The sequence below is a fragment of the Euprymna scolopes genome, chromosome 22, assembly GCF_053919585.1.
Source record: "Euprymna scolopes isolate OS-2025 chromosome 22, ASM5391958v1, whole genome shotgun sequence".
NCBI classification, from domain to species: Eukaryota; Metazoa; Mollusca; class Cephalopoda; order Sepiida; family Sepiolidae; genus Euprymna; species Euprymna scolopes.
Window position 1 is genome coordinate 38201228 of NC_136503.1, and position 14549 is coordinate 38215776.

At 30.7% G+C, this 14549-nt stretch overlaps 1 protein-coding gene and 1 long non-coding RNA gene across 6 annotated transcripts in view; one reads left to right on the forward strand and one right to left on the reverse strand.

The window, feature by feature from the left end:
• Nucleotides 1–6039, forward strand: part of LOC145243982 (interleukin-1 receptor-associated kinase 4-like) — a 101275-nt gene extending 95236 nt beyond the window's left edge. For all 4 annotated transcript variants that reach the window (XM_080107122.1, XM_080107123.1, XM_080107124.1 and 1 more), the window contains 2 exons: nt 1373–1531; nt 5857–6039. In XM_080107122.1, the coding sequence (XP_079963248.1) occupies nt 1373–1531; nt 5857–5922 (225 nt within the window). In that variant the 3' untranslated portion in view covers nt 5923–6039. The remainder of the gene's footprint in view (nt 1–1372; nt 1532–5856) is intronic.
• LOC145243986 (uncharacterized) overlaps nt 1000–14549 on the reverse strand; it is a 41868-nt gene continuing 28318 nt past the window's right edge. The window contains exon 3 of one of the 2 annotated variants that reach the window (XR_013862977.1): nt 1000–3085. This is a non-coding gene — a long non-coding RNA (uncharacterized LOC145243986). Of the gene's footprint in view, nt 3086–13287; nt 13340–14549 lie in introns of those variants that run through there. The other variant, XR_013862976.1, reaches the window with a different exon arrangement.

Consider the following 14549-nt stretch of genomic DNA (forward strand, 5'->3'; position numbering starts at 1 on the left):
TAGATATTTAGAATTCTGATAATGATAAACATTTGTAAGTGCTATGAATTATTCATTTAAATATTCATTTTTTGTGAGAGGTGTGTCGTGAAAATGTAAAGAGCTCAATATTGTGCTGCCATGTTAAAAATGTTGGGAAGAACTGCACTATCTAAAAACTTTTTCTTCCCCCATTTTTTTTTTTTCCATTTTGTCTTGTATTAAAATATTGGTTTGTGAAAATTTAAAGAGCCCAGTATTGTGCTGCCATGTTAAAAAGGTTACTCTATCCAAAAACTTGTTCTTCCCCTGCTTTTTTTTTTTTTTTTTTCATTTTGTCTTGTATTAAAGTATTCATCATCAAAGTCTGTGTTCATTGTAATTTTTATATTCAGTGATTTTTTTTTTTTTTTTTTTTTTTTTTTTTTTTCCAAACTGTAGACATCCCTTTTTTAGGAATCTAAGGAGTCATACCTGGAACAGAAACTCACAAATTCCAGCGAAATATAAATTTTAATTTGTATCCCAAGATTATTGGCAACGTTTCAAATCAAATAGGTGTTTAAGAAAACCAGGAAAAGTTTTGTGCTAATTTTTATTTTAAATAATTTTTTCACAAAAATAAATATTCAAATAGGTGGTATGATTTTTTTTTATTGGAAAAATGATAAAATGTTTTTCTTTTTTATTTGTACTAATTTTTATTTTAAATAACTTCTTATACAAAAATAAATATTTATAAAAGTAGTAATTTTTTTTTTTTTTTAAATGTTTTTTTTTTTTGTTAATTTTTTGAGGGAAAACAATCAAATAGTTTTATTTTCTTTTGGAAATATAATTAAATGATTTTGTACTATATTACGCATAATTTATTACTTGCTACCAGTTAAATTGTTTTAGTATTTGTTAACGGTTATGTATTGAGAAAATAAAACTATCGCATACAGGGAATCTGAAAATTTTGCCAGAAGTTATATAACAGATAAAGTTTAATATCAGGAACTAATTTTGACCTAACACTGTTTACTGCGAACTTTAAATCTGGAGTCTTTCTGGTTTGCCAGAATTTCTACCAAGCTTATACACTCAAATTTCTGAACGAATTACGCATACACATTTCAATATTAACACACACATACACACACATTGCACATGCACACACATAGTAACATTTAAGAATACCCAAAGCCTTTAAATTCAAACCAGTCTTCAATATTGAACAGTTTCTTACATAATTTATTACTCATTATAATAAGATAGATATATAAAATTTATGCTTCACTTTAACAAAAAACACAACCACTTTATTATTCGTTTTACAGTATTTGTGAGGTTCAGAGTTGGAACAATTTCAAGTAAACTCAAAATAGCCTTTTTTCCCATCTTCTTACAGAAATCTCATATTAGTGAGCATTGTGACAAAGTGGATGATATCTACGATTTTGTCGATGTTTCTGCTGGAACTTGGCCGAAACACATTATAGAAGCATTTTACAATATTTCCATGAAGTGCCTTTATGACCGAAAAAAGCGGAGAGCAACAATTGCTGATGTGAGTAACTTTGTCTCTTCTGACCGATTTATACATTTTACAAAAAAAAAAAAAAAATATCGCATTGTCACATTTCTTTAATTTTATTATCCAAATTTTGATGCCATACTTTCTGAATTCATTCTGAGGCTAATTTCATTTCTTCTTGACCCATTAATTCCCAGAGTATCTGAATTGTTTTACTATTGAATTGAAACTTTGTCTAATGAATAAAAATGGATTAGAATACACAAATTTAAAGGAAAAAGTTATTTATTTTTATTTAGAAAGCAAAATATTGACTCTTCTATAAATAGGACACTAGGTACATGTTATATTTTAGAAATCAAGAGGATATATATTCATGATAAAATTGACACATTATGGTAAATAGCAAAGCAGTTCACACAAAGAGTTACATTGGAATTTTGGCAAGACTCATTTATATAAGTTCATACGTTATCAAACAAATAGAATTTTAGAAAACTTCACAAGAATTTTTAAAAGTCCCCAAAACTCTGAGAGAAGTTGATGAATATAAATAAATTTTATCCTTTCTTCAAAGTAATCATGCAATAAGCAGTTATATACTAAAATTTCAGCCTGGCGTTGCTCGGGTGTTTGGAGGTGTATGTTGAGCAAAAAAAAGGGGGGGGCGGTCAATTATTTTAACTTTGACCCCTTAACATTTATTGTTTTGGGCTCAAATCAAGTTATTAAGTTAGATCCATGTCCAAAGAACCTATATCTAAAATTTCAAGTGTTTAGACCCCCAAATTGTCGGAGGAGTTTGGTAGAGTTCTCAAAGGTAAAATCGTTGAACTTTGACCCCTTAAAAGCCAAATTTCTGTCTGAAAACCGATCACAAAAATTTTCCCAAATCTCAGTACCCTGTATATCAAATTTTCGAGTCTGTAGACTTAAAATTGACAGTTATTGCATAGGGAAATGTACACACACACAGACAGATATGTTCACTTTTATAGATATATAGATTATCTTATAGATTTTAAAAAGAAATTATTTGTTGTTCTATTTATAGGACAGTGGAACCTAATGGTTTTAATCCTGACTGTCATAAATAATAAGCCATTTCATTAAGTTATGTGACTTGCTTATGTTACAGAATAAAGTACAATGGCCACGATATTGACTATTACAATGGATGGTCATTTTCTGTCTCATTTCTCAAAGAAATTGCTGAGGGATTTATAAAACTGGACCAAAAGTGACTGTATTTTATTTTCCGAAAGATAAAAAGTTATTTTACGTTTGGACGTACAATTAAAAGAGAGTATTTTTTGTCGGGAAAATACAGTAAATTTTATGTGTTGAAAGTGTATTTATTAGGTTGTTGCATAAGTTCAGCCGTTTAAAGAAAATCAAAGAATTTTAACAGCAAAAGTAAGTTTGTGTAGGGCCCAAACTCAAACAGTTCTCTCAGCTATAGTGTTTTCTCCATGTACAGCATAATATCCTTGGTCACTTCACTTGCTTTTAGACCTCAATTAAAAGGCAAAAAGAAGGTATTGAAAATGTGATTTTTTTATCTACTTGACAATCCATTTGACGGTTCTGCAAAACAAAAAAAAATTATATGAGCAAAAAACGATGGCCATTATATTGTAGAACAGAATACATGCTTTCTAATGATACATAACACTTTGCCAAATATCAAAACATGTTTTAGCACAAAAAATTTTTATGAAATGGTGAGAACGTATGTAACAACCTGATAATTACTAATTTACATGTGACTTTAATTTTAAGTTAAAAATATAACTGTTATAAAATAATTTTTAAATGAGATTTTCTTTACAATGCAGAACACATTTCTTTAGTTTTAAAACTTGTTAAACAAGTAATTTTTACATGAGATTTTTTTTCATAGAGTATCATCAGTATATTTTGGAAATGTCTTTAGTTTTCAATGTGGAAAAACTCAAACTTATAAAAATTTTAACCTTGATCATGACATTATGATAGGAATTTTAACTTCATTTCTTTTCTTTTAATTTATTAAATTTCATTGAAACTTTGTATGTGTGTATAAAAAAAAATGTTTCAAGTTTATTTCTTCCAGAATGTTGTTTTTATTAAAAAAATATTTATAATTTGTAAAAATTATCATTCAATTTCATTTTAAAAAATTATTTTAAATATTATTTGTTGTTCAATTTCATTTTAAAATATTATTCATCATTCAATTTTAATTTATTTGTTTATTTGCTAAATTCATATTTAGCAATATGTAATAGTTTCTTGCTTCAAGCATTTTACATACATAATTCTTGCTTTTTTATTTATATTGAGTAAAATTAAGTTTTAGACTAAATCATGTTCCTTTTTCTTAAATGCAATTTTTTAAAGTAATTAATAACCAAATTTTAGTTTTTAAATCCATTAAACAAACGTTTACTTACTTTTAACTTTTCTTTTTGAATTATTTCTTTCTTTTTTTTTATCGAATATATGAATAAGTTCAGTTTTAGTATAAATCATGTTTCTTCTTTTTCTAAGTGTGTTTCAAAAAGAATTCTAATTCTTTTTGTAAAAAGCTCTAATTCATTATTGGCTGCTTGTACCTCAGACAGGACATCATTTTTCAGTGACCAGGCCTGTTTTACAATGGTTGTGGTTAAACCTATTAATCTGGCAGAATAAATAACTAGTGTAAAGGATAAAGATTTGCCATATTTGTAATTTGGTTGGTAGAAAATAGACAGAAAAGGCAAGTTTTAATTGGTAGGCTAGGCTCTTTCACTTTCATCATCTCCTGGAGTGTTGGTGGAAATGTTTCCTGGACGTTTGATTTCTTTAAGGAAAGACATTAAGTATCCATGAAGAGCACCAAACTTAAGCCCGTATGATATTTTATTTATTTTAGAATTGTAGGAAAGATTTGGGGGAAAATGATGCAATTGAATTTGAGATTACCTCAGGAGTACTCTGAGAATGACTCCATCGATATATTATTAACAATGGCAGTCATTTATTTAGTATGATTTTCAAAGATTTGTCCATTATGTTCAAGTATTTTGTTTCCATTGATTTGAGTTGATTTAACTGAAGAAAGATTAGAGAAAATTTTTAATTTTAACTATCAGCAATATCCTAGATAGTTCTTGTGTGCCTTCAGTTTTTTTTTTTATGAATACATGCAAAAGTTTTTCCATCTATCCTAACTATATTAACATAAAAATTGATAAGATTTATTTCATTCTAATGATACAAGAATATTTCCAAATATCATATACATATGCTAATCTTCAAACTCCCTCAAATAGATTTCGATATTTCTCATTAACATATTTATTTTTTTTAAGTTTTTAATGAGCTAGCATACCGTCTACCATATCCCGGTTGTAAAATACACTTAATATGACATTTTCATTTAAATAGATTTCATATTTATTATTATTATAGAGCCAATTCTTGTACCCAATAGGTAGTAGTAGCTGCCTGACATAGCCCAGTCATAAAATATACTTATATATGAGATTTTCTCGTGTGTAATTTTCATATTTATTATTATAGAACCAATACTCTATTGTCTATCTTGCAAAGCCATATATATATATTAGTAATAGGACGATTCCAATGTTTTTCCAGATTCCAATACAATTCAGTACTAAATTCCCGATTCCAATTCTTTATAAATCTCTAAATATTTAACTATAGAATTGTTATTTTTCCCCGATTACCATAAAAACACGTTAAATGTGCAGATGTTTTCCTAAACGTAAAAATACATTTGTGGGTAATCTATAGATTTTAGTTTTACTGATAGTTTAAAATCAATAACTATTTATTATTTCATCATTACTTCCAGCAATGGAAGATTTTGCTTAAAACAAAATAAAAAAATCAAAGAATCGGTTTTTTTTTTGGGTTTTTTTCACATCGGAAAATAAGCAAAATATTTTTCGATCCTGATACCCCCAAAAGTTCTGATTTTTCTGGTTTCCAATTCTAATTAATTGTCCCAACACTAAAATATATATCCATATATATTATACACATTTTGTATAATTCTAGCCTTTCTCTTCTGATGAGAAGCTATTAGCTTCGAAATGACATGGCTTGAAGAAGTATCTTTTTTTTTTTTTTTCTTAATTTTCCCCTTTTACTTTTCCTTATTGTTTTCATATAATGAAGTTATATATAACTTTTCTTCCTCATCTTTTATTTAATACACACACACATATATATATATATATATATATATATATATATATATATATATATATATATATATATATATATATATATATATATGCAGCATTTCTCTTGTTGGTTCTAAAACAAAACATTTTTACTTATATCTTGTAATTCTACCTTTTCAGATTATGCCTGAAATGCAGAGCCTGACACTTGTAAATTTGTGTGATGTCACTTCAACGAGTTGTTAATAGATTGAATGATTATTGAAAAGAAACTGACAAGCAGATTTTATTTTCACATTTCGACAAATTTTCAGATTTTATTGTGTAAGAATTAATATTTTTAATAAAACAAATTTTTTAATATTTTTTTTTATTTGTTCATTATAACACTTTGAATGTCACATGTTTTAATCAATAATCCGTCATCAATCATCTAATTATACAATATATATATATATATATATATATATGTATTTGAAAATCTTGGGGGGGGGGGGTACAGAATTTTATAATAGCTAAATAAAGACTAATTTTTTTAATCATGATGAAAATAAAAAGTGAAAAAGCCAGCTGACCGGTTTCATTCCTCATTCAACAGAGCTAAATAGAGGATTATATATATATATTTCTGTAGAAATATTCTTTATTCACTTATATTTCCTTTTTATGTATACAAATCTTTATTTAAGAAGCTAAATGTAATTACAGAGCATTTAATGCATGAATGATAAAGGTCTATATTCCAAATTTCATGATGTTGACCGTCTTAAAATTTATTCCTTTAATCCAGTTTACAATTTTTGACAGAAACAAATACTGTCAAGAATTGTAAGTGTCAACTGAATTAAAGGAATAAATTGTAAGACGGTCAACATCATGAAATTTGGAATATAGACTTTTATCATTCATGCATATTATATATATATATATATATATATATATATATATTAGTGATGAGACGATTCCAATATTTTATCAATTCCAATTCTTATTAAAATCTCTATTTATCTATGATTTTTTTTTTGTTTTTGTTTTTTTTGTTTTTTAGATTACCGTAAAAACCAATGTAATATATGCAATGTAATATATTCGCAAATGTAAAATACACGTGGGAGGTGGTGATAATCTATCGATTTTAGTTTAACTGATAATTTAAAATCAATAGATATTTTATCATTTTATTAGTACAAGTAATGGAAATTTGATACTTCTGACTCTGATTCTCGACTCCTTGACCCCTATGTGGAAATCTGTTCTGCAGATCCATATACCAGCTTCCCACACCTATTCAGCAAGAATTTTATAAATATTTTGCATGTATATTATTTTTTACATTTAACATTCACTTGTCTGATAAATATACTCACATGTACACTATATATATATATATATATATATATATATATATATATATATAAGCGCTTTAAAAAGGTCGGGAAGACTCTAGGGACCCCTTTCATCAACAAACTCATCAGGAGTCAATCGTTGAATTTCTATAAAGAGAACAAATGTCACGCAAGAGTGAAGACTGAAGTGGGGATTACTTATAAAATTATAACGAATAGATGAGAAAAAAATTTTTTTATATAAATTAAATGAAGGGCAAATGGGATTACGAGCAAAAAAAAAAAATTACGAGTGAATTCTACATTGTAAAATATATACAATTGTATAAAATATATGTACAAAATGGGATGTGTGGGGAAGTTAAAATTTAAAATATATCCCCAAATAAGTCCAAATATTTCACAAATTCCTTCTGTCGACAGAGAGAGGGCCTGCGTGAGAGGATAGAGACTGACTCCAGAATCCTCAGGTTATTCGAAGAGTCAGCCCGGCGTAAAATCCTAAACCAGTCCATTTTATATGCATTGGCACATGCTGGATTTTCAACAAGGTGCTGACCAATAGCAGATTCCAAGGTGAACGAGGGGTGACAAGGCTTACCTAGTCTGATGCTTGCTGGAACATGTTGGTTTATTCTTGTCTGCAAATTTAACTTTGACTCCTGATGAGTTTGTTGATAAAAGAGGCCCCTAGAGTTTTCTCGACCTTATTTAAAGCGCTTTATAAGTTTTGTACCGTAAAACACTTATTTAAATTCTTTCGGGCTCTACAACAATGAACAAATCAAAGAAATTAACAAACTATCTCGTTACAGGAGCAAAATAAGATCTATAAAACTAACCATTCGTTTTCTTCACTCATGCCTTGAAGAAAACGTCTCTCCATTTTATATTAACACAAGAATTATTTCTTCTAAGGTAACACCTAGCCTCAAAATTGAACGGGCTTTTATCCACGATGAAATAAACAAATTATGCAGACAATGTGTTTCTTATATTAATTTAAAGACTCATTTTCTCGAATTAAAACTTTTTGTAGCTTTTATGACTTCTTTCGACTATTAAAGTATTTGGCAAACCGAGAGGATTTTTCTGGACAACATATTTCTAGTAAATTAAATAAACAATTGGATTTACTTATTCGGTCTAGATTCGGGCGTGACTCTAATGCTGAAGGCAAGAATATTTTTAATTATTCAAATCTTGTCTTTTCTAAAGTTGAGACTGCAGTGTTGTCTAAGGGGTTGAATTTTTGTGTTCCCCCGACTCGTATAGACAAAGAAACACTTACAGCATTTGAAGTTTTATTTTCTCAATTTAAGCACCACGATCTTCTTACACCTGAACATGTAACCACCCTGAAGGCCAGTTTGAAGGACTTGGCTCTTCGTTACTTAAATTCAAACATTGACTCTGAAGATTTTGTTTGGTCCAGCACATACTTTAAAAAACCATTAAAACACTTAAATCCAACAAAGATGTAGACTTGATAAAGGTGCTGGTGTGGTTATCTTGGACCGAACAGACTATGTCCAGAAAATATCAGTTATTTTGAATGATCCTGATAAATTCCTTTGTATTGGTTCTGCTGATATTCACGATAGCACCTATAAAAATGAAGTCAAAATCCAGAAGCGCCTTTTGTACCTCTACAAAAAAGGATTATTTTACAAAAGATATATATGAAAAAATAAGGCCTTCTGGCTCTCTGAGATCTAGACTTTATGGCCTTCCTAAAATCCACAAAGAAGGTATTCCGCTTAGACCTATTGTGTCTATGACGGGGTCTGCCCAGCACTCCTTAGCCCAATGGCTTCTAACCATTATAAAACCGGTTCAGGCTCTATACACTAAACATTGTATTAGTGACTCATTTAGATTAGTTGATCACTTGCACGAATTGCAACCCAGTGTTAAGAACAGCTTTATGTGTTCTTTCGACGTATCCAGTTTATTTACCAATGTCTCGCTACAAGAGACTATAGATATTTGTGCTGACTCCCTTTACAACAGTGATTTAACCCCCCACCCCACCCTTCCCTAGAGAAATATTTGTTGAACTCCTATTAATCTGTACTAAAACTGTAGAATTCAGCTTTGATAACATCATGTATAGTCAGATTGATGGGGTTCAGATGGAAAGTCCCCTGGGTCCGGCATTGGCCGACATTTTTGTGGGATATTATGAGTCTGCACTATTTAACAGTATATCGAAACCATCGATATACTTTAGATACGACGACGACGACACCTTTGCAGCTTTTGCATCAGAAAACGAGGCATTAGCTTTCTTCAATAAACTTAATTCCCTCCATAAATCATTAACATTTACTATGGAGGATGAGAATGACGGTTGCTTGCCCTTTCTTGATGTTTTAATTGAACGTGGTAAGAACTCTTTCCTTACGACTGTTTATCGTAAGCCGACATTTATCGGCCTCTACACAAATTGGCGTTCATTCGTTCCCACTTCAAGAAAAACAGGGCTCATTCAAACATTAGTGTATAGAGCCCTTAGAATCTGTTCTTCTAGTAAACTGGATTGTGAATTAAAGAAGATTAAAGACATTTTTATTCACAATGGTTATCTGGAGAAATTTGTTGATAATATTATTTATAATAAAGTTAAAGCTCACAATTCTCCTACAGTTTTTGGTCCCTCCAAGTGTCCTGTTTATTTAAAAATCCCTTAGATTGGTGATCCTGGTCAGTGTTTGGGTAGACTTGTTATCAAGTCTGTATCAAATTGTTTCCCATCTGTTGCTCTTCGCTTGGTTCATCGTGTTAAGTCTGCATTTACCTCAGTTGTGAAGGATGGTTTGTCCTACATCACAAATAGTAATGTGATTTATCAATTCAATTGTCAGTATGCTGCTGTCTATGTAGGTCGAACCCGTTTAAATTTGCAGACAAGAATAAACCAACATGTTCCAGCAAGCATCAGACTAGGTAAGCCTCGTCACCCCTCGTTCACCTTGGAATCTGCTATTGGCCAGCACCTTGCTGAAAATCCAGCATGTGCCAATGCATATAAAATGGACTGGTTTAGGATTTTACGCCGGGCTGACTCTTCGAATAACCTGAGGATTCTGGAGTCAGTCTCTATCCTCTCACGCAGGCCCTCTCTCTGTCGACAGAAGGAATTTGTGAAATCTTTGGACTTATTTGGGGATATATTTTAAATTTTAACTTTCCCACACATCCAATTTTGTACATATATTTTATACAATTGTATATATTTTACAACGTATAATTCACTTGCAATTTTTTTTTTTTTTTTTGCTCGTAATTCCATTCGCCCTTCATTTAATTTTATATATATTTTTTTTCTCATCCATTCGTTATAATTTTATAAATAATCTCCACTTAAGTCTTCACTCTTGCGTGACATTTGTTCTCTTTATAGAAATTCAACGATTGACTCCTGATGAGTTTGTTGATGAAACGGGCCCCTAGAGTCTTCCCGGCCTTATTTAAAGCGCTTTATAAGTTTTGTACCATAAAACACACACACACACATATATATATATATATATATATATATATATATATAAAATGGTATTATTTATGCTCATGATCATTTACCAGCCTAATAATTTGCTCTCAAAAACAGGATGGCTTCAGTGAGTTTCTTTTTGATTTCAGCCACTTTGACCTTGCTTTATGATCTTGTTGATCCAAAAGCTTTTCAAAATCCTCTACATCAGGCATGTCAAACTCAGAGCCCCTCAGGGCCACTGGAATAAGTTTGTGTTGGCATGAGGGATGCACCCCTACAATATTAATCAAAGTTAAATAAAAATCATTGCTGAATATGTTTCTTTTACCGGTAATTTAGAAACATGCAATAGTTTCGTCATATTCAAGAATGCAAGTTAAAAGTACTTGCAGTTTAACAAAAGAATATAACAAAGGAAATTAGCATGACATAAATCTGTTCTTTATTTCGATATAACGAAAATTTAAAAAGCAACATACATAGTCAACATGTAATGGAATGCAACAAATGCAATGCACATAAATTAGAATTCAAAATGGACATTTATTATCAAGTACTCAAACATGTTTCGTGTTTTGTCCTGAGGTTTAACACCTCTTGTTCTTGACAAGCTTTGGTATGTCTGGCTGAAGTTTCTGTGTATTTCCGAGCTTTACAAGAGAAGATAAGTGTTTGTCAGTCAACCTAGTTCTCTGAGAAGTCTTTATTAATTTCATGAAAGAAAATAATTGTTTGCACAAGTTGGTGGAACCAAACATTGCCACAATCCGTGTGACAAACTTTCTGAAATTTATAAACCTTTTCAGAAGGTATGAAAAGAAATCAGGTATTCTCACTTCAAAATACTTTGCTCTGAGTAAAGAATCTGACTGCATTTCTAACAGTTCCATTTGTAGGCTTTTGTCTGTCTTAGTAACATCAAAAGTAAACGGTGCTGTGAATAATGCAAACTCTTGCTCAAAATATGAGAAATCACAAAATCATTTTTGAAACTACTTTGACAATGATTTCAGGTGACTGTCATACTTGGCAAAACTTAGTGCTGACTTAGTATTAGTACTATTTTTTTAGCTATTTTCACGTAGGAAAAGAAATTAAATTTTCATTTGAGACTTGTGACTTCCATAATCTCAACTTTGTAATGAAGCATTTGATGTCATCATACAACTGAGTGATGAGCTTGTTTTTACCTTGTAATTTCAAATTGAGATTGTTTAATTGTGCTGTAATGTCCATGGCAAAAGCCAGATCCTGGAGCTATCTTTCATTTCATCAGTGTTTCCACCTTTCATCTCCAAAAATGTGATTATTTCTTGTCTTAACAAGTAAAATCTTTTCAACATTTTGTGATATGACAACCAGCATAAATGGAATGTTGGTGAACTGATTATTCATATCTTCTTACAACTGGTTGAATTGACGCTGGTTGAGAGAACGACCTCTGATATAGTTCACTATCTTTATGATTAAACTAAGCACATGATCCAATTTTAAAATCTTTGAACACAAATTTTGTTGATGAATAATACAGTGGAAATGACAAATCCGGATGTAAATTCTTTATTTTTGCTTGTAACTTGGCAGCAACACCATTATGTCTGCCAAGCATATTCGCTGCACTGTCAGTAGACAAGCTTACTCAAATCTAAATCATATTCATGTAGAATCCATTCAACATTCTCAAAGATGTCCTGGCTTGTTGTAGTGTCATGCATATGTATTAGTTCAATCAGTTCTTCATAAATGTTGAATTTATTGTCGCAGGCCCTGATGAAGACCGCAAGCTGTGTTATCCCAGTGATATCGACAGTCTCATCAATTGCAATTGAAAACTGTTCAAATCTTAATGATTCAGCTTTCAACTGTTGCTTCAAATCACTTGACATTTCATCAATCCGTTCAGCAACAGTGTTCCTGGTAAGGGAAATATTTTTGAACAAGTGTGCTTTTTCTGGACACACAACTTCGGCTGTTTCTCCTTCGGTGTAGGATTTCCCATGAATCGCTATCAATCGACTGAGTTCATAGCTTGCAGTAATAGAAGCGACATAACTTATTTATTTACTTTCTGACTTTTGTAAAAAAGGCCTGTTGCTGTGTCAAGTTAACCGTCAATTCTTTGAGCATTGAAGCACGCATGGTGCCTTCATATTTATTATAAGGCAGATGATTCATTTCATAATGTCTTTGCAGGTTATACGCTTTCGGCATATAAATATGGTTATTGCAAATTAAACTATGTATATTTTCATTCACTTCTGTGCAAAAATAATGTAGTTCCCATTTTTCTTGAAACACTCACCCTTCTTCATTTTTTTTTTTTTTTTCCTACACAGTGATCACCACTTATCAAGGCCCGGAAGCCACTCAGGGATAAGGGTTATTGCAAGTACATTACGTTAGTGTGGAGATTTGATGAAGTGTTTACTTAAGGGGGCGGTTCATTAGGAATTTGTTAACATTGGACTTGAAGACATCCAAGTTGTAGTCCGGTGGGAAGCAGGCAGACGGAACAGAGTTCCACAGGCATGCAGTTCTAAGAAAGAAGCTTTGTTCATGGAATCCGCGTTTTGATATAAGCACAGATATAGTGTGGGCGAAATTTTTCACAGTGGATTCAGCTAGACGGGTGTTTTTCGTGAAAGATTGGCGAGGGGGGACCAGAGATTGGAGTTCAGATGAGCACCTGCCATGGAAATAACGATAAAACAAGGATAGGCTCGCAATGTCTCTTCTGTGGGAGAGAGATTGCAGAGTAGATTTACCTTTCTTTTTTTCTTAGTCAGAAGCACTAGCCATTTTAAAAAGGATGTGCAATCTGGAAAATTAAAAAGTAAAAATAAAATCAAACACAACGAAAAATATTTATAAAATATAAATAAAAGCAGTTATCACAAAAGAACAGTATTACCCGATTCATATTTTTAGTTATAAAAGTCAATTTTAATAAAAAGTACACAATAGTAAAAAGCAATATAGATACAGGGCCTACACGACAGGAAACGTAAAAGTAGATAAAATAAATACAGATTAAGAGGTGTGTTCGAAGAATAGTTAAAATTTCTTATCTATCTTTGCTTTGAGAAAGTTATTCTTTACATTGAAACCATCAATCAAAGGCTTAGAACATCACGGGCACAACATTTTTTTGATTTATCACTTTATGAAGACAATTTGCTTATCAACAGGTTTATTGAAAATAGAAGAAGGTAAAAACTGAGAAGGAAAGAAAAAAGAGAAATACAGTGACAGTGTGACAACTGAGTAAGAGAGAGAATCGAGAAACGCTTAAAAGTCCAAAACGATGAAAATGTGAGTCCAAATAACGATGTGAAGAAATTGAAAGTCAATAAATTCTGTAAAAAAAAAAAAAAAGATATTTGTTTCTTTGGGGGTCATTGAAGCTAATTTACCGGTGATAAAGCAAAAAGCTTGTCCCTTCGACAAATTGAATTTTCTGCTGGTTGTGGGTTTTGTAAAATTACGTTTTGTCAGTGTTTTCACGGGTGCAAGTTGAAAAAAGATAAAATAAATCTAACAAAACCAATGTAACAAAATAACTTTTTATTAACTTTAAATAAAAAAAAAACGAATTTAAAAACAAAACGAAACAATTAAAACTAAAACAAATGTAACAAATTAAAAATAAAAAAACAATTTGAATTTTGAAAGAAAAAATAATATTGCGGATAGAATTGCTTTCTTTACTATCGTTGTGTCTGTTATTTCTATGATTAATGCCTAAAAATATTTATTAATGAAAAATAAAACAAATTCAACTTTATGAGCAGAAACCATTTATAATTTTAATTGCAAGAAAACTTAATTTGACAAAACCCACAACCAGCAGAAGATTAAATTTTTCAAAGGGACAAATACCAAAAAAAGAAAGAAAAGGACTTACAGCGTCGGTGCAGAACGTCAAGGTAAGAGTGAAAAAAGATAAGCTACCGCTTGGACAGCATGTTGGCGTGCAGGAAAAAAGAAAGCCGGTGTAGGGCTAAGAAAGGTACCCTGTGTAAGAAAGG